The 18,086-nt window shown below is 39.0% G+C and overlaps 1 protein-coding gene across 1 annotated transcript in view; it reads left to right on the forward strand.

Moving 5' to 3' along the window:
- The window catches only part of DNAH11 (dynein axonemal heavy chain 11), a 417,881-nt gene that overhangs the window by 40,915 nt on the left and 358,880 nt on the right, over positions 1 to 18,086 (forward strand). The window contains exons 10-15 of the mRNA XM_030932862.1: positions 5,821 to 5,958; positions 6,267 to 6,391; positions 6,971 to 7,166; positions 8,662 to 8,766; positions 8,929 to 9,321; positions 17,531 to 17,863. Of these exons, the coding sequence (XP_030788722.1) occupies positions 5,821 to 5,958; positions 6,267 to 6,391; positions 6,971 to 7,166; positions 8,662 to 8,766; positions 8,929 to 9,321; positions 17,531 to 17,863 (1,290 nt within the window). The remainder of the gene's footprint in view (positions 1 to 5,820; positions 5,959 to 6,266; positions 6,392 to 6,970; positions 7,167 to 8,661; positions 8,767 to 8,928; positions 9,322 to 17,530; positions 17,864 to 18,086) is intronic.

Here is an 18,086-nt window from a genome sequence, read left to right on the forward strand (position 1 = left end):
AATTGCAGAGATTTTGAAACATAAAAGTATGCTTGTCACAGAATTGATGAAATACAGTTAAGAGTTACATAAAAGAAAAGCATCTCAATAGTGTCCACATATGAAAAGCTTATAGGCCGGGCACGGTGGCTCAAGCCTGTAATCCCAGCACTTTGGGAGGCCGAGACGGGTGGATCAAGAGGTCAGGAGATCGAGACCATCCTGGCGAACAAGGTGAAACCCCGTCTCTACTAAAAAATACAAAAAACTAGCCAGGCGAGGTGGCGGGCTGAGGCAGGAGAATGGCGTCAACCCAGGAGGCGGAGCTTGCAGTGAGCCCAGATCTGGCCACTGCACTCCAGCCTGGGCGACAGAGCGAGACTCTGTCTCAAAAGAAAAAAAAAAGAAAAGCTTATAATATGGGGAATAGGAACACCATGTAAAACTTGCTTGACAAAAAAAATTACAAATCAAGTATAAATTAATAATCAGATAACATCCCAAAAGAGGGATGGAGGGTTCAATATCAGAAGAAAAAGAGCTAAGAAATCATGAGTATAATTCATTGAGAATGGCAGTGTCGAACAATATAGCAGACACAGATTTTTTAAAGATATTGTTTAATTTTGACCTGTAAATGAATTGGCTAGTCAGTGGTGAAGCCATCAGTGTTCTCTGGCCCCAGTTGAGCATTTTAACATAAAGAATTCATGAGGATCTAGATAAGAAGAATCAATGTTGTGAAAATGGCCATACTGCCCAAAGTAATTTGTAGATTCAATGTTATCCCCATCAAGCTACCACTGATTTTCTTCACAGAATTAGAAAAAACTACTTTAAATTTCATATGGAACCAAGAAAGAGCACATTATAGCCAAGACAATCCTAAGCAAAAAGAACAAAGCTGGAGGTATCATGCTACCTGACTTCAAACTGTACTACAAGGCTACAGTAACCAAAACAGTATGGTACTGGTACCAAACCAGGTGTGTAGACCAATGGAACAGATATAATGCCACACATCTACAACCATCGGATCTTTGACAAACCTGACAAAAACAAGCAATGGGGAAAGGATTCCCTATTTAATAAATGGTGTTGGGAAAACTGGCTAGCCATATGCAGAAAACTGAAGCTGGACCTCTTTCTTACATCTTATAGAAAAATTAAGATGGATTAAAGACTTAAATCTAAGGGATAGGATGATGACCTAAAACCATAAAACCCCTAGAAGAAAACCTAGGCAGTACCATTCAGGACATAGGCATGGGCAAAGACTTCATGACTAAAACACCAAAGCAATTGCAACAAAAGCCAAAATTGACAAATGGGATCTAATTAGACTAACATAAATCTGCACAGCAAAAGAAACTACCATCAGAGTGAACAGGCAACCTACAGAATGGGAGAAAATTTTTACAATCCATCCGACAAAGGTCTAATATCCAGAATCTACAAGGAACTGAAACAAATTTACAAGAAAACGAAATACCCCATCAGAAAGTGGGTGAAGGATATGAACAGACACTTCTCAAAAGGAGACATTTATGTGGCCAAGAAATATGAAAAAAACCCCATCATCACTGATCATTAGAGAAATGGAAATCAAAACCACAATGAGATACCACCTCACGCCAGTTAGAATGGCAATCATTAAAAAGTCAGGAAACAACAGATGCTAGAGAGGATGTGGAGAAATAGGAATGCTTTTACACTGTTGATGGGAGTGCAAATTAGTTCAACCATTGTGGAAGACAGTGTGATGTTTCCTCAAGGATCTAGAACCAGAAATACCATTTGACCCAGCAATCCCATTACTGGGTATATACACAAAGGATTATAAATCATTCTGTAAAGACACATGCACAAATATGTTTATTGCAGCACTGTTCACAATAGCAAAGACTTGGAACCAACCCAAATGCTCATCAATGATAGACTGGATAAAGAAAATGTGGCACATATACACATATACACCATGGAATGCTATGCAGCCATAAAAAAGGATGAGTTCATGTCCTTTGCAGGGACATGGATGAACCTGGAAACCATCATTCTCAGCAAACTAACACAGGAACAGAAAACCAAACACCACATGTTCTCACTCATAAATGGGAGTTAAACGATGAGAACACATGCACACAGGAAGGGGAACATCACACACTGGGGCCTGTCAGGGAGTAGGGGGCTAGGGGAGGGATAGCATTAGGAGAAATACCTAATGTATATGATGGGTTGATGAGTGCAGCAAACCACCATGGCACATGTATGCCTATGTAACAAACCTGCACATTGTGCACATGTATCCCAGAACTTAAAGTATTAAAAGAAAGAATTCATGAGCATCAAATAGTTCTTTGTTTTATAAGAACCCTTCAGTGAAACTCAGGTGCCGTCAGCCGCAATATACAGCCTGTTGTTATAAAATGACCTGTAATCTAATATCTCATGTCTAACATCTATAATAGTCATATATGATTATTATATTTACTACTGCCACTATTTTTTGTCTAGATATGCATACTTGTTTCTCTTTGACAAAAATGACATTATATTTTCATCCTCTACTGTAATCTTCGCTTAACAAAGAGTCGTACAATTTTTTCTTGCCTTTATAACAGAATTCAACTATTATTTTTTTTAAATGTCTGTGTGATAGTCTATCATATTCTTTGCTACTGGAACTAGTTTTCTTTCATGCTTTTATAAATAAAAAAAGAATGTAGAATGAAATCTCAATTACAGAGGCTCCTGCCATTTTCAGTTCAAATCTCTTTCTCCAACCATTAATATGAATTCTGTTATAGTACTTGCCAGTTAATTTTTTTCTAAACAATTTAATCTCTTAGGTAAAAGGTTTTTTTCTTTAACTTTTCACGTATTTGATCTGTTTACTGAACAAATATGAGATCCTACTGTCATAAGCTTGGCGGAGGTGTGGCATCAGCTTACAGCTTCTGTGTAGATTGCCTTCCATGGTAACTTGTACAAAGTGACATTTAATAACTACTTGAGGCAAGGTGGACTGGCTGGTAGTTCAAATAGTGAAATAACATACTGATGAGGGTAAACTGCTGCAAGTGTAATGGCAGAGGAAGAAATTACAAGGCTGTGTACTTAGAGAGAAAAATGTTTCACCTATAGGGATAGGATGATGAGCTCTGACCATTTACTGTTAGTCCCTGGGAAGAAAAATATTTGTAGACTGTTCTCTGAAGACTACTGTTACAATACCTGCTATTGTCAAAGACATGGCCAGGAAGGGCACCGGAACTGAGGGCTGTTCTACTCTAATATAAAAGTATAGTGCTTCAAAATCTAAAGTGCTAGGTGTGCTCACCAAAAAACAAAAACAAATACTACTGAATGGCTCTCTAAAATTTACATGAAAGCAAACTGAAGTGTGTAAAAAAAAAAAAAAGTGTCTAGAAAGGACTTCAGCTTTGAAAACTATTAAAATATGAAGTGTATATGGTTTAGGTGGCCACGGATTTTTAAAAATCATTGAAAGTGGCACACCTAGGAAAAATATAAATATGTACTCCACTGAACAGTGGCAATAGTGTTATGAAAAGCTGTATTATGCAATGAAAGAAGTGGAGCAAAATTAAGACAAACCTTGCAGATCTCAGACGGGATATTTGGAAAGAGAAGCATGTGGTGGGAATTACTCTTTGGTCTTGAAGTCAATGTGAAAGAAAACATCTCTACTCTTCAAAAATAGCTTTTAGTTTTGCTGTGAACAAAGAAGCAAGAGCTTGAAATGACCTTTACTCTCCTCCTGGAGGGTAATTTTTATACATTTTGGATGACAATTACAATAGTGTATACTGCCTAAAACTTTGAGACTTTTCCTACTACTTTTTGGCTTTACAACCTCGCCTCAGAATATCTTCTCTTGAAAACTTGGAGTTAAGGACCGCTAAGCTGATAGGCAAGATGTGGTATAGCTAGGAAACTTCTACTATTCTTTCCATTGTGGTCAATATGATAAGTGTTTAAAAAATAATGTTGTGAAATAAATGCACTTATAAATTCTTGTTGGAGTATACTTTTTTGTTAAATATATGAGACAATGCTTACTTTAGAAATTTTATTTGAAACCCAAACTCAACAAAACAATGACTGTGGGAAGAAAGTTAATCAGTTACATTTTGCTAAGTAGCAGCTGAGTAGTAGATTTAAAAATATTTAGCAGTTTCTACTGCAGTTATAACTGATGTTACCAGAAAAAGTCGGAATGTGTTGTCTAAATTGACCCCTAAGGTATAGTTATAGTTACATTTTAGTTTCTATAATTTTTTAATGGTAATTTTATTTTCAGTGAATATAGTTTATGGAAATATTTGCAAATTTTTATTATAAAGCTGTTTTTTAAGTGAAACACGTTTTAGGGAACACCTATTATTTCCTTAAAAAGAACAAGCCCCCTCCTTTGCCATATTGCTAAACAAGGCGTGACCTTGGATACAGTTTATCTGCCACTGTAAATATACTTAGCTGTTTTGATATGTCTTCTTTCAAAGAAAATATCTATATGACAGGCTTAGTAACTAACGTATTATGAAGCCCACACAGAATGATCAGCTGACAAAATGATATAACTTTCAATGGCATATTAGCTGATGAGAAGCTACACAGTGAACACAAACCCAAATGCTAGACTGCCTGGTTTCAAATCCCAGCTCCACCACTAGCTGTTATGAAGTTGGGAAAATCATTCTCTCCTTGTAACTCAGTTTCCTCACCTGGAGTGTGTAATAACAGCACTTTTAAGGCCCTTGACATATAGTTCCTGGGACATAGCACTATAGAAACATTGGTTATATACAAATAAAATTTGTTTTATACAAATTTATATACAAATAAGTGTCATTTTGCTTGCAAGCAAGGAAAGAGCTATTTTATGCTAGCACGCAAAAGAATCCACACTGGGTAGTAAACAAGAGACTAATGGGAATCCAAAATCAGACTCGCTGGATAACTAAGCTTTGTGAACACTGACAGCGAAGGTAAGTTGGAAATCTAGGGGGCTCCACTGACTGAACAGGGGAGCTTGTGAGACTTCACTCCTGCTTTGCTGGTGATGTGATCCTGTTCAGTCTGTGTGTCTGCTTTCTGCTGTCCCCCCATCAGTTGGCTTCCTCTGCTTGCTAGTAGTTTCTGCTCACTGGTAATTTTAGCCAGCGTGGATTCAGCCAGGCCCTGACTCTGAGAAAGAATCTGATTAGCTCAAGGCATTGATTTGAGCCAGGAAATTCATGTCAAAGGAGTCGTCCACCTGTGGAGTGGTTGTCCTTGTAGCAGTAACCACTGTAGCCCCAGGACACTGTTGGGGGTGGCTGGGTCACGTGGATGTACGAGGGGCCATAGGCATGCATCCATGGTGACTGGCACATCTGGTATAATTATTCATGCTGTGACCTAGAGGGCCTCAATATGGATATATGGATATTTATATCTAAAGAATACATATGTAGGAGGGAAGAACAATAACAAGCACATGAATCTTGTTTCTGTTCTTGTGTCTGCAAAGCGTCTTCTGAAACGTTACCTGCCACCCAACAGGAAATAGTATTAGCTGTGAGCAGAAATTGCAGACAGACAATGGTTCCTTTCTGCTGAGAAAGGGAAATTATTTTACATCTAGAATTGGTTTATTGGATGTACAGAAATTTTAGGGAGATGCAAAAAATACATTTTACATTTTGAAGCATCACAGGATACTTTTAAGATTCTAAACTTCAGTCATGTAAGAGATTTGAAGGGGGACATTGTGAGCTGGGTATTTGTGTTAAAAACTCATAGTGCTTAACGTTGCCTTAACTTTGATTTTTATAGCTTTTGACCGTATTTGGAAATTTTCTAGAGAAGCCAGTTGTCATGGAAATTTTCAGCCTACATTACAGCACACTAGTGCATATGTTTAATACAGAGCTGGATGTGTGTAAGCAATTGTATAATGAACACATGAAACAGGTAAGTGGTGGATAAGGTTGGACACATTCACAGCATCATTTTTGCAGATAATGACCATCAACTGGAACTCTGTGATTATATCTAAAGACTCGATATAGGCACTACCTTTTTGTGCTTTTATTTAACTGGTTTCCTCATGGAGATGGTAAACTTGCTTTAGGACTGTAACTCTTCTAGTAATCAAGTGATTAAACACATATGTTTTACACTACCGTAAAAATACCAAAATGAACAATTGCTTACAAGGTTGGGAACCATTCTGACTAAATGTTCCCTTTCTTCCTCTTCACCAAAATATCAACTTGCAGATTGAACGTGGACATGTAGCTCTTAACAAGAACATGCCATTTACCTCAGGAAATATCAGATGGGCCCAACAGGTCCTCCAACGACTTCAAATGTTTTGGTCAAGCTTTGCATCTCTCCGTTATCTGTAAGTAGTTAAGCTTAGGTCATGGCAAATTATTCTAATGGTATGGGTGACGTTTTATATAAGAGAGTGAGCTGTTCATATCAGCACTTAGGAAGCCATTGCCCTGTTCACTTCTCTCACTGGTTGGGTTTGTGGAGAGGGATTCATTCCCGTGATTTTGGAATATTTATAATGCGACTCTTAGAATTTCATATGCTTACATGTTTTCTGGACCTTTTTTCTTTTCACTTGTCCTTCACCATGTTTGGAGTTTCTTGCTGTTATTATTTTTCCTTTTTCCAATAAGTAACACTGCTTTTATTATGCAGTCTTTGTGCCTTTTTCTTCTCTTCATAGGAGCCAGTAGATTGTTGCTATCAACATTTAGTAACATCCTGAGTTTCATTCATCTTATAACTTGATCTTTTAAAGCAAAAGCAATTCATAGGCATAATTTGGTCTTGACTGTTTCTCTTCCTGGTTTATAGTGCATTATCATATTTTATGTATTTTATATTGTGTATTGTATTACTATACAATTATTAAGCTGAAATCTATCTAATATATGTATAAACCAGTAGAAAAACCTTATTCCTACAGATTTTTGGGCAATCCTGATAATGCCTTAGTTTGTCAAAAGTATGTTGAAATGACCACTTTGCTTGATCAATTTGAAAATCATGTCTATAATGAATGGAAAAGTAATGTGGATGAAATCTGTGAATTCAATTTGAATCAACCCTTGGTTAAATTCAGTGCCATAAATGGTCTTCTCCGTGTCAATTTTGACCCAAAGGTAGGGATTTCATTTTTTAAGATGATTTATAAGTGCCATTTTTATTATAAGCATGTTTCTGGTATTTCCAATCATTTGTAATTTACATTTGGGAAAATGTCAGAGTTGCGAGGACTATAACTGTAAACAATTTCTTGTAGGTCTTTGTTGTAGAGATTGCTCAAATTCTACTCATTACTCTATTAATTTGTATTGTAATTATTTCTTTACCACCCTACCCTCACTAGATAATGAGCCACTGAGAGTAGCATCCATTTCATTGCGTCTTTATGCTCTGTGTTTCTAGTTTAGTGTCTGGTGCTTGGTTACACTTAGTAAATGTTAGTTCAACTGAATTGAATCATTTGTCTTTACCAGATAGTTTCTGACTTAAATATATTCATAACATACACCAGTGTTTTCATTAAAATTTCATCATATAAGATTTGGGGAATCAACAGAATACACGGAATGAAAGACATGTCACGTTTTTGATGAGCACTGGTAAATTTTAACTTATCGTCATTTCTTTCAAAGGGACAGTAAGCTTGTATATGGTAATTAAATTGATGGTAATTTAAAAAAACATAAAACAATATAAAAATATTAACAGATAATATCCAGGATGAATATTTTATTTATTAAACAGGTCTTTTGTTACTGCATGGTAAATCATGTAACAAAGGAAATTTCATATATTTTCTGAATTCATTTTCTCATAATTTCATTACATGTTATGTAACAATGGGACTTCGTTACCATTTATATATGTGTATGTGTATATAATTATATGTGCAAATATTTAAATACCAGATGTACATGTACATATGTATACACATTGTATATATTTAAACAAATGATCTCCAAGTCTGGCAGCTGGCTGGATATGAGACACAAAATAAGCTTTCTTTTCTGTTTACCACCATGGATATGCTTTAGGATAAGGGGCAAGCTTATAAGAATATCTATTTGTAATTTCCATGACAAAACACAAAATGCCTTAAACATCTGGCTGGATTTTTAGGGAGTGAAGATTATACATTCACTCTTAGTGATTACCTAGAGTCTCTCATGACAGTCCATATGCATGCCTAGGAAGTGGGAAAGTTAGCCTCACTGAGTTGGATCATCATACTCTGTACCCGAATTCTGATCTGTTTCCCTAAAATATATACAGAGAATAATTGACTTTATTTTGCTAGTAAAACTCAGCACACATACCTAAATATATGACACAGTAAACTGAGGATTCCTTCTACTTTCTGATTTCATAAAACCAATTTATAGAAACTAATTTCTTGAGGTGTTTTAGGGATAATTCATATACCTTTACTATATTATGGAATGTATGATTTTTGTTTTTAAAAAGTATATGAAACAAAAGCCCATTTACCTTGTTGATTTGGAAATATAGTAATCCTTGGATAACATCCTAAGTGTTTCAAGTTAAACTTGAGTTAAAATAGAGTAACATTATGAAAATATGCAATATTTTTAATAATTGTTGTTTTAATAGCTAGTGGCTATATTGAGAGAAGTGAAATATCTTCTGATGTTGAAGAAACAAGACATACCAGATTCAGCTTTAGCCATCTTCAGAAAAAGGAACACTATTTTAAAGGTTTGTGTTTTTTGTTAAAAAAAAGATACTAGGGCCTATTATGAATATAAATATTTTGAATTGTAATTATTATATAGACCTATATGACATTTTTATGCCTTTAAGACAGAGAAAATAGCTAACATATTTGGCACTTTTTGTTTTGTTGTTTTCTTTGCTCAGTACATTGGAAATCTTGACCTTCTTGTGCAAGGGTATAATAAGCTCAAACAGACGCTCCTGGAAGTTGAATACCCTCTGATTGAAGATGAGCTGAGGGCTATTGACGAGCAGCTGACAGCAGCCACAATGTGGCTGACGTGGCAGGATGACTGCTGGGGCTACATCGAGAGGGTGAGGGCGGCCACGTCCGAGTTGGAGCACAGAGTTGAGCGTACACAGAGCAACGTGAAGGTGATCCAGCAGACCATGAGGGCCTGGGCCGGGTGCGTGCTACCTCCGAGGAGAGAACACAGACGAGAGGTGGCCTTCACCTTGGAGGACAAGGGTGATTTGTTTACAAAAAAATACAAGTTAATCCAAGAAGATGGCTGCAAGATCCACAACTTGGTCGAGGTAACGGCTTTTAAGCTTTCAAGATTTATAGATCTTTTCATTGAGTTCAGAGAAGAGCAAAAGTACTTAACCTAATAATGTGGGACTCTTTTATCAAGCCTGAAAGAACTTTATGAATGGTTTTATTATTCATTTGAAGTGGGGGAATTTGTGTTACTTGCCTACAATTTCTGTAGCCCTCACTACTCTAATTTCTGAGGGAAGAGATCAGAATGTGAGATGTGTTGATGAAACAGAAAGGCTAGTGATAGAATCTTTACCTTGTCACAGTTGCATCCTCTTTTGGATGCTCCTAATAGCTACCACTGTTTGTTGACTGCCTCGTATGTGCCAAACAAACACCTTGCTTAGGTCATCTCAAGGAACCCTCTCAACCATCTCCTAAGGATGACAACAATAATTACTCTCCTTTTAACAAAAATTTGAGTTCCTAAAACAGTAACAGGCACTAATCTAGGGTTATGAATTCAAGGAAAAACAGAAAAAAAACCAAACAAACACAAAAGGCAGAAGGCAGGAAAATAAAAGCAAACAAAAAAGTCCCCCTTCCCCAGCCAAAATCCTTTATTTCATGGAGCTTACACTCTAGTCAGAGAAAGTTAGCAAGAGAAATGAACAAACAGATAATATGTCAGTTGTGATAGGAGTAATGATGATGAAAAATAGAGCAGAGCAGGTGGAATAGGGAGTCGCTTGGGGGTAGGGTGATTGGGCAGGCCTCTTTCCTAAGATAGTATTTCTGCAGAGAACTGACAGGGAACAAAGCATACGGATATGAGGAGAAGGACATTCTGGAGAGCAAAAGTGTAGACACTTCAAGGCGGGAGTAGCCTGTCCTGTCCCAGGATCTGTCAGCAAACTGGGAGCAGAATTTGCAAGGGGAGTGATAGTGGAGGATGAGGTAGAAGAGACTAATGGCACATTGCGTGGGGTTAGCAGGCTGTTATGAGGACTTTGGATTTTACTGTAAGGGGAAAAAGAGCAGCCAGAGACTTTCTGCTCAAAGGCTTTCCCTGTGGAGGGTAAGCCACAGGGGAGCAAAGAAGTGGTTGGCAGGGAGACTCTTCAGAGCCTACGCAAATAATCCAGGTGAGAAATGATGCTGCCTTGGGTCACGGTGCTAGCGATCATGGCAGTTCATATCCTGCATATATTTTGAAGGCAGGGCCAGCAGAATTTGCTTTGAGGAATCAGAGGAGAGAGAAGGATGATTTCAAGGTTTTTGGTCTGAGTGATTGGACTGGACTGGAGTTGCCCTTTAATATGAGGGCAGATATGAGGAAGACTGTGGTGAGCAGATTTTGTAGGGGAAAAAAAAGGTTTGCTTTTGGACAAGTTAGTTAGAGATGCTTGTCCTAAGGGACAATTTTGAGTAGACTAGAATTGCACATGTGTCTTGTGTTCAGGACAAAATCCAGGTAAGTAGCAGAGAATTGAGATTCATGCACATATATATGGTATTTAGAGGCATATAATTAAGAACATGTGGGAATTATAGATAGAAAAGAGGCCCAAAAACTAGCCTCAAAGTCCTCACTAGGTCAGGGAGAAGAGGAAAATCCTGCACAGGATGCTGCAAAAAGAGAGAGTGATGCCCTGGAAACCGATAAAGAAGGAATTTCAAGGAGGAGGAAGAGCTCAACTCTGTCCCATCCTGATGTAGGACCCGAGAATAAAGACGGAGGCTAACCCTCAGATCTGGCAACATGGAAGTCATTGGGATGAGAAGAGGCAATTTCGTATGGTGGTGGAGTGGAAGCCTGATGGGAGTGGGCTGATGAGAGAATGGGGGAATGTGAGTGGAGGCAGCCGAGGAGATCCTGAGGAGCTCTGCTGTGGGGCAAACCAACAACTGGGCAGTACCTGGGGTCTGTGTATCAGGGTAGGGAGGGTTTTCTTTTTAACAGTGGTTGATGTTTCAGGATGTTTGTATGTTAACTGCAGTAGTCTAGGAAGGAGAAAAAATTGTTGGAAGAAAGCCATTGAGGGAATGGGATTCAATAAATACCTGTAGAAGGTGTCTTAAGATAGAAGCATGAAGCATTCATCTGTAGTACAGGAGGGAGGGAAGGCAAAGGTAGCAATGTGGTGCTCACAGATGTGCAGTGCTGATGATGGGAACATGGGGAGTTGATTTCTTGTCATTCCTATTTCTTAAGGAAAAAAGGGATGGGAATGAAAGAGCGTATTTCATGTTTCCTCTGAGCATCCTTGTTATGTGGAGTCTTCTCTATAGACAGGCACAGTCCTTAAACCATGAGTACTCTCCTTTGGGCAAAGCAGACAGACCTCCCCCGCCGCCCACAAACACACAAAATCTCTCTGGCTTTCACACACACTCTTTTTCTCTGTATGTCACACACTCTCACACACACTTCGCACACACTCTTCCTCTCTCACATCACACGCACACTCACACACACTCTTCCTCTCATCACACACACACACACACACACTCTTTCTCCCTCATGCACTCTCTCTCACACACACACATATACTCTGAAGCTGTCATGAAGTAGCACAGTGTGGGGTAGGGAAAGTGTACTTGGTAAAGGCTGGAAACCAGAGTCTTCCAGAGACTGGGCCTGAATTTTCTCATATGTAAAATGAAGGTCCTTGTCTCTAGGCTAATTCTCAGCAGACCAAGAAATAGATTATGGTTTTCCTGCTGGGAATTGTATGCAACCCATTGTCTATCTTGTCTCTGCAGTCCATCATCATTCACTTATTTGAGAAATATTTATTGTGAGCCTTGCTTGTACCCACCACCTTTCTAGGTTTTTGAAATATGAAAGAGAGCAGAGCAGACAAAGATCCTTGCTCTCATGGAACTTGAATCTAGTGAGGGGAGAGAGATAATAAGCAGTGACATAGTAAGTCGTGGTGTGTTAGAACTGGTACATGCTGCAGAAAAAAGATCAAGTTGGAGCAGGGCAAGGGAATTCTGGAGGGTGGGGTCGAAGATGCAGTTTTAAGTAGGGTGATCAGTGTAGGCCTCAACCAGAAGGTGGGAAATTTGAAAAAAGACTTGATAAAGGTGATAGAGTCAGCCAAGCAGACCTTTGGTGAAGAGTGTTCCAGGCAGAGGAGATAGCTGTTGGGCAGGGGCTCCCTGGGCATGCTCGAGGAAGAGCAGGGGAAGTGTGGGGGGGCGAGTAGAGGGAGCTGAGTGGAGAGTTGCTGAGGTGAGGTCAGATGCTAAGCTGCGTAGGGAGGGACTGGCAGCTCAGGGGAGGCTTCATAGGCCTTTGTGCAGACTCTGGCTTTGGCTCACTCAGGTATGTGAAAGACACTGCAGAATTTTGAGGAGGGGAGTAAATACAATCTGACTTTCATTCTAAAAGGATTTCTGGCTGTTGTGTTGAGACCCTCTGTAAGGAGGCAAGGGAAGAGGCAGGGTGACCTGGTAGGTTGCAGTTCTTACTAGTAATCTAGGGGTTCAGTATGTTCAGGCTGCTATAGCAAAATACTGTAAACTGGGTAACTTAAAAACAACAGAAATGGTTTTCTCATAGTTCTGGAGGTCCAGGTGCCAGCATGATCAGTTTCTGGCAAGGCCCCTCTTCTAGGCTGCAGACTGCCAACTTTTCACTGTATCCTTGCTTGGAGGAAGTTCCCCTGGGCCTGTTTTATATAGGCAGTACTCCCATTCATGAAGGCTCTGCCCTCAGGACCTAATCACCTCCTCCTAAACCCCTCCTCCTAATACCATTCCCTTGGGGGTTAGGATTTTCACTTTTGAATTTTGGGAGGACATAAGCATTCAGACCATGGCACAGGCATGTAACAGATGATGGTGCTGGAGCAGGGTGGTAGCAGTGAAAGTGATTCTAAGTAGTTGGATTCTGGGTATATTTTGAATTAAGTGGAGCAAACAGAATTTCCTAAAGACGATGTGGAGCATGAAAGAAAGACACATTAAAGATTATTCTACACATTTTGTCATGATCAGCTGGAAAGGTGAAGTTGCAATCTATTCGGATGCGGAAGGGTGTGAGAGGAAGAGACTTAGCAAGGAAGGTCAAGATTTCAGTTTTGGCCTTTTTGAATTTGAGATGTTAATTAGCCAAGTAGAGGAATTGAGTCGGCTATTGGATTTACTCATTGAGAGTAAATGAGAGGGGTCCAAACTGAAAACACAAATGAAAGAGGAGTGGGTGGCAATGATATTTAAGCCAGGAGACTAGATAAGATCACTGAGAACATGAGTTTAGCTAGAGAATAGATGAAAATCAAGGACTATTGGCTGGACCACCATTCTTCTCTTAGGAGACTGGGGAGAAGAAGGACCAGCCAAAGATGCAGAAAAGGAAAGCCTGAGACAGGAGGAGGAAAACAGGGCAGGAAGCTGAGTGAAGAAAGGCTTTGAAGGGTAACAGATTTTCTTACCAAAAAGTAAAGTACAGTACATTTGATATGCTGTAGTGGATAGAGCATATTTTCTAGAAGAAAAGAAGTACATAATTAACATGGGTTTCAATGTTTCTGTTGACTTCCAACATTTTCTGAAATTTCTAAGAAAGTTTTAATTTTCCCATCGATGACAGTTTGCTAGGGCAAAGACTTTATTTCTGTCTTCCTTAAGTACTGCCTGGAATAGCATCCCAAGGTCGCTATGACAAGGTCCACAAACAGGCAGTCTTGAAATGAAAGAAGTTTATTCTCATAGTCTAGAGGCTAGAAATCTGAAATCAAAGTGTGGGCAGGGCCATTCTCCCTTGGAAGGCTCTGCTAAAGACCTGGGTAGCCTGGAGAGAATCTCAGGGGTGTCCTGACATGTAAAGGAGGCATTTATCTAGAAATTAATTTATTTTTCAGCAGTATCTTAACTAAGTCACGCCATGGACTATTTCTAGTTCACTGAAATGCTATGAATTATTCTGTGACTTTTAAGACACCTCTACAACCGTTTATGTGTTAGAATCTGTCTCATAGGGGACAGATGATGGATTACAATTAGTTTTTTTCTGTTGCATTTTCTTGGTAATAAAAAAATATACTCCCCAAACTCCAAAGATTTTAAACCATTAAGATTTATGAATCCTCATGAAAATGCATTAAAAGTGTGGCCAAGACATGACTAGAAATCGTCATAAAACAAGATTTTGCATTGTCATCTCAGAGAAAAATGTTAGAATTTTGTCTATTAATAAGTGGATCCTCCTATTTTTGTCCTTCAGGCAAAAACTAAGAAGCTTTGAAATCACTGTTCTCAATCTGAGAATGGAAGAGAGCTTCTGCCTTGAGGGAATGTAAGCCAGCTTTAAAATGGAAATGAAATGATTATTTGTTTCCATTAGTTGGGTCTTTTAAGTGGTTATTTTCCTCTTGACTTGAGGAACGTGGTTTGGGGAAAAGCTGTAGAAATATGGCCAAGGGTGAGTCAGTTCTGCCTTTTACATGTTTTCTGGTCAGTGGGATGTCAGCGAGTGGTCTGGAGTCAAAGTTAAAGATGGAGAGAAGAGAGGAACAGGACCATGGAATATTGGGTCTGGAAGGGACTGGAGTGATCATTCAGTTGTCTAAAGCTCTCCTTTCTCTTCCTTTTGCTCCCTTTATCCTAGTGTGCTGAAGATACAGCATTTCTCATCAATGTGACTGTAGTGATATAAAGTGGATCTCTTGGTATGAAAAAGTGTATATGACTGTGACATGATGGGAAAGGCCATACTCTGGGAGGTTAAGAGGGCTGGTTTCTAGTCCTAGCTCAGCTGTTAACTTCCTACTAGTGTGAAGCTGAATGTGTATTAGGTCTTTGTTTTCATGTCTGTGTTAGTCTGTTTTCACACTGCTGTGAAAAAAAAGAACTACCTGAGACAGGGTCATTTTTGAAGAAAAGAGATTTAATTGACTCACAGTTCCATATGGCTGGGGAGACCTCAGGAAACTTACAATCATGGCAGAAGGCAAAGGGGAAACAAGGTCCATCTTACATGGTGGCAGGAGAGAGAGAAAAGGGGAAGAAACACGCACTTATCAAACAACCAGATCTCATGAGAATTCTATCATGAGAACAGCAAGCAGGGGATTGGGGCAGGGAGTCCGTCCCCATGATACAATCACCTTCCACCAAGCAACTCTCCCAACACGTGGGGATTACAATTCAAATTAGATTTGGGTGAGGACACAGAGTCAAAAATAATGTCTTTAAGATGATGGTCTCTAAGGATTTTTCTTTAGCTGTAAGATCTATACTTTTCCCTTTTAGTGCCTACATAGGGGCCAGGGCAGCTGTGTATACTTCCTAGGATGTGTACTGCACAATTCCAGGTGTGCATGTCACATGATTACCCAGATTTGAATGGTTCCACCTGGCTGATGGGCAACACAGCATTCCTGAGAAGGAGCAGTTCTTAAATTTGTTTGAAGGCTAGGATTCTCTCATCTTTGCCCTGCCTTACTAGAATCTATACTCACCTTTCTAGTTCCGATTCTTGCTTAAAGCATACACCTTTGCATCTTGGATCATATATCCATAGTAAAGAATAATCAAAACAGAGTATAGTCCACCTTATAATCAGATCTTATTCCAATGTCTCCTTTGCTCTGTGCTACAGTACCTCCCTTGGGGATCTGCTGTCTGATCTGTATAGACTAGTTTAGCCACTCAGATAGCCTCTCTGGAATCAACTTTGCTTCCCACCTGACCTTTTGAAACCTGTGTCTCTGGGCCATGCACCACGTGCTCAGCCTGTAGTCATCTTTAACCACACCTCTGCCTTCAGGTCCTGTTTTGCCCCAACTGACTTGTCTGTAATGTAGCCCAAACTCTTGGGAGACACTAAGGTGCAAGAATCTCGTATTGTTGATGGAAGAAGGGAGCTTAGAACTTCCCCAGTCCAATGTTTTCCAAACTGGGTCTATTCCACAGGTTGCTTATTACAGATGGTTTGCAAAATAAATACATACATACATAGAAACAAAATATTTGTGCTTAAACAAGGTCTGAAAACAATTGGGCTAAACCACATTTAATGGAGTTAAAGTAGAGTAAAAGTAAAAAGTAAAATAAAATAAACTTTTAAGTTCAGGGGAATATGTGCAGGTTTGTTAGATAGGTAAACTTGTGTCATGAAGGTTTGGTGTACAGATTATTTTATCACCCGGGTATTAAGCCTAGTACCCATTAATTATTTTTCCTGATCCTCTCCCTCCTTCCAACCTCCATCCTCCTTTAGAGATCCCAGTGCGTGTTGTTCCCCTCTATGGGTCCATGTGTTCTCATCATTTAGCTCCCACTTATAAGTGAGAAAATGCAGTATTTGGTTTTCTGCTCCTGCATTAGTTTGCTGAGTATAATGACCTCCAGCTCCATCCATGTTCCTGCAAAGGACATGATCTCATTTTTTTATGGCTAGTTAGTATTCCGTGGTGTACATGTACCACATTTTCTTTATCCAGTGTATCATTGATAGGCACTTAGGTTGATTCCATGTCTTTGCTACTGTGAATAGTGCTGCAGTGAACATACATGTGTGTGTCTTTATAATAGAATGATTTATATCCCTTTTGGTGTATACCCAGTGATGGGATTGCTGGGTCAAGTGATATTTCTGTTTTTGGGTCTTTGAGGAATTTTCACACTGTCTTCCACAGTGGTTGAACTAATTAACACTTCTACAAAAAGTATATAAACATTCCTTTCTCTGTGCAACCTCACCAGCATCTGTTATTTTTGACTTTTTAGTAATAGCCTCAATGGACTTTCATAGAATACATACATTGTGAGTCTCCAAGAATGGCATAGAGTACATAGTACTTTCCTGACTTGATAATCTTCAGATGTTCCAGAATAATGTTCTCTGAAGGACCAGTTCGACAGATCTCTTTATGTATAGGGAAGGCCCTGAAAGGCAAAGTCTAAGGACACAGAGTTAGTGACAGAGCAAGAACTAGAGCCCGGGTCCGATATGTCTAGAATTCATTGGGAACTAGTGTATTTCCTGCCTGCATCTGAAGATAGCAATCTTCATAGAGAACTTTCCTTGAAAAAATGACTTTTGAATGTATTTCATGTGTGAACTTAATGTTCTAATTCCTGCTTAGATCTTTGACATCTAGCTTAAGGTTCTGCAACTTAGTATTTGAATGTTCCTGTCTTGTGCACAAAAATGCAGTCTCTTCTTTTACAAACTATTTAAATGGAAAGTTTTAATTTTTATTCTAATTATTTGTTTATATTCATCTACTAATACTCGTCTGTTTCTAGGAAAATAGGAAGCTCTTCAAAGCTGATCCCTCTCTGGATAACTGGAAAATTTATGTAGAATTCATTGATGACATTGTGGTGGAAGGCTTTTTTCAGGCTATAATGCACGACTTAGACTTCTTTCTGAAGAATACAGAGAAACAGTTGAAACCAGCACCATTTTTTCAAGCACAAATGATGTTGTTGCCTCCTGAGATTGTGTTTAAACCTTCTCTAGACAGAGAGGCTGGGGATGGCTTCTATGATCTGGTAGAAGAAGTGTTATGCAATAGTTTTAGAATGTCTGCCGAGATGAACCGAATAGCAACACACCTGGAAATTAAAAATTATCAGGTATTTTCTTAGTTAATGGGTATTTAGCTTTTATATTAATGATTCAAAAACAAATTGTGGCTGGGTGTGGTAGCTCATGCCTGGAATCCCAGAACTTTGTGAGGCTGAGGCAAGAGGATTGCTTGAGCCCAAGAGTTCAAGACCAGCCTAAGCAGCATAGCAAGACCGTCTGTACAAAACATTAGAAAATTAGCTGGGTGTGGTGGCATGCACTTGTAGCCCC

The sequence above is a fragment of the Rhinopithecus roxellana genome, chromosome 6 (assembly GCF_007565055.1).
Source record: "Rhinopithecus roxellana isolate Shanxi Qingling chromosome 6, ASM756505v1, whole genome shotgun sequence".
In the NCBI taxonomy this organism is placed as follows: Eukaryota; Metazoa; Chordata; class Mammalia; order Primates; family Cercopithecidae; genus Rhinopithecus; species Rhinopithecus roxellana.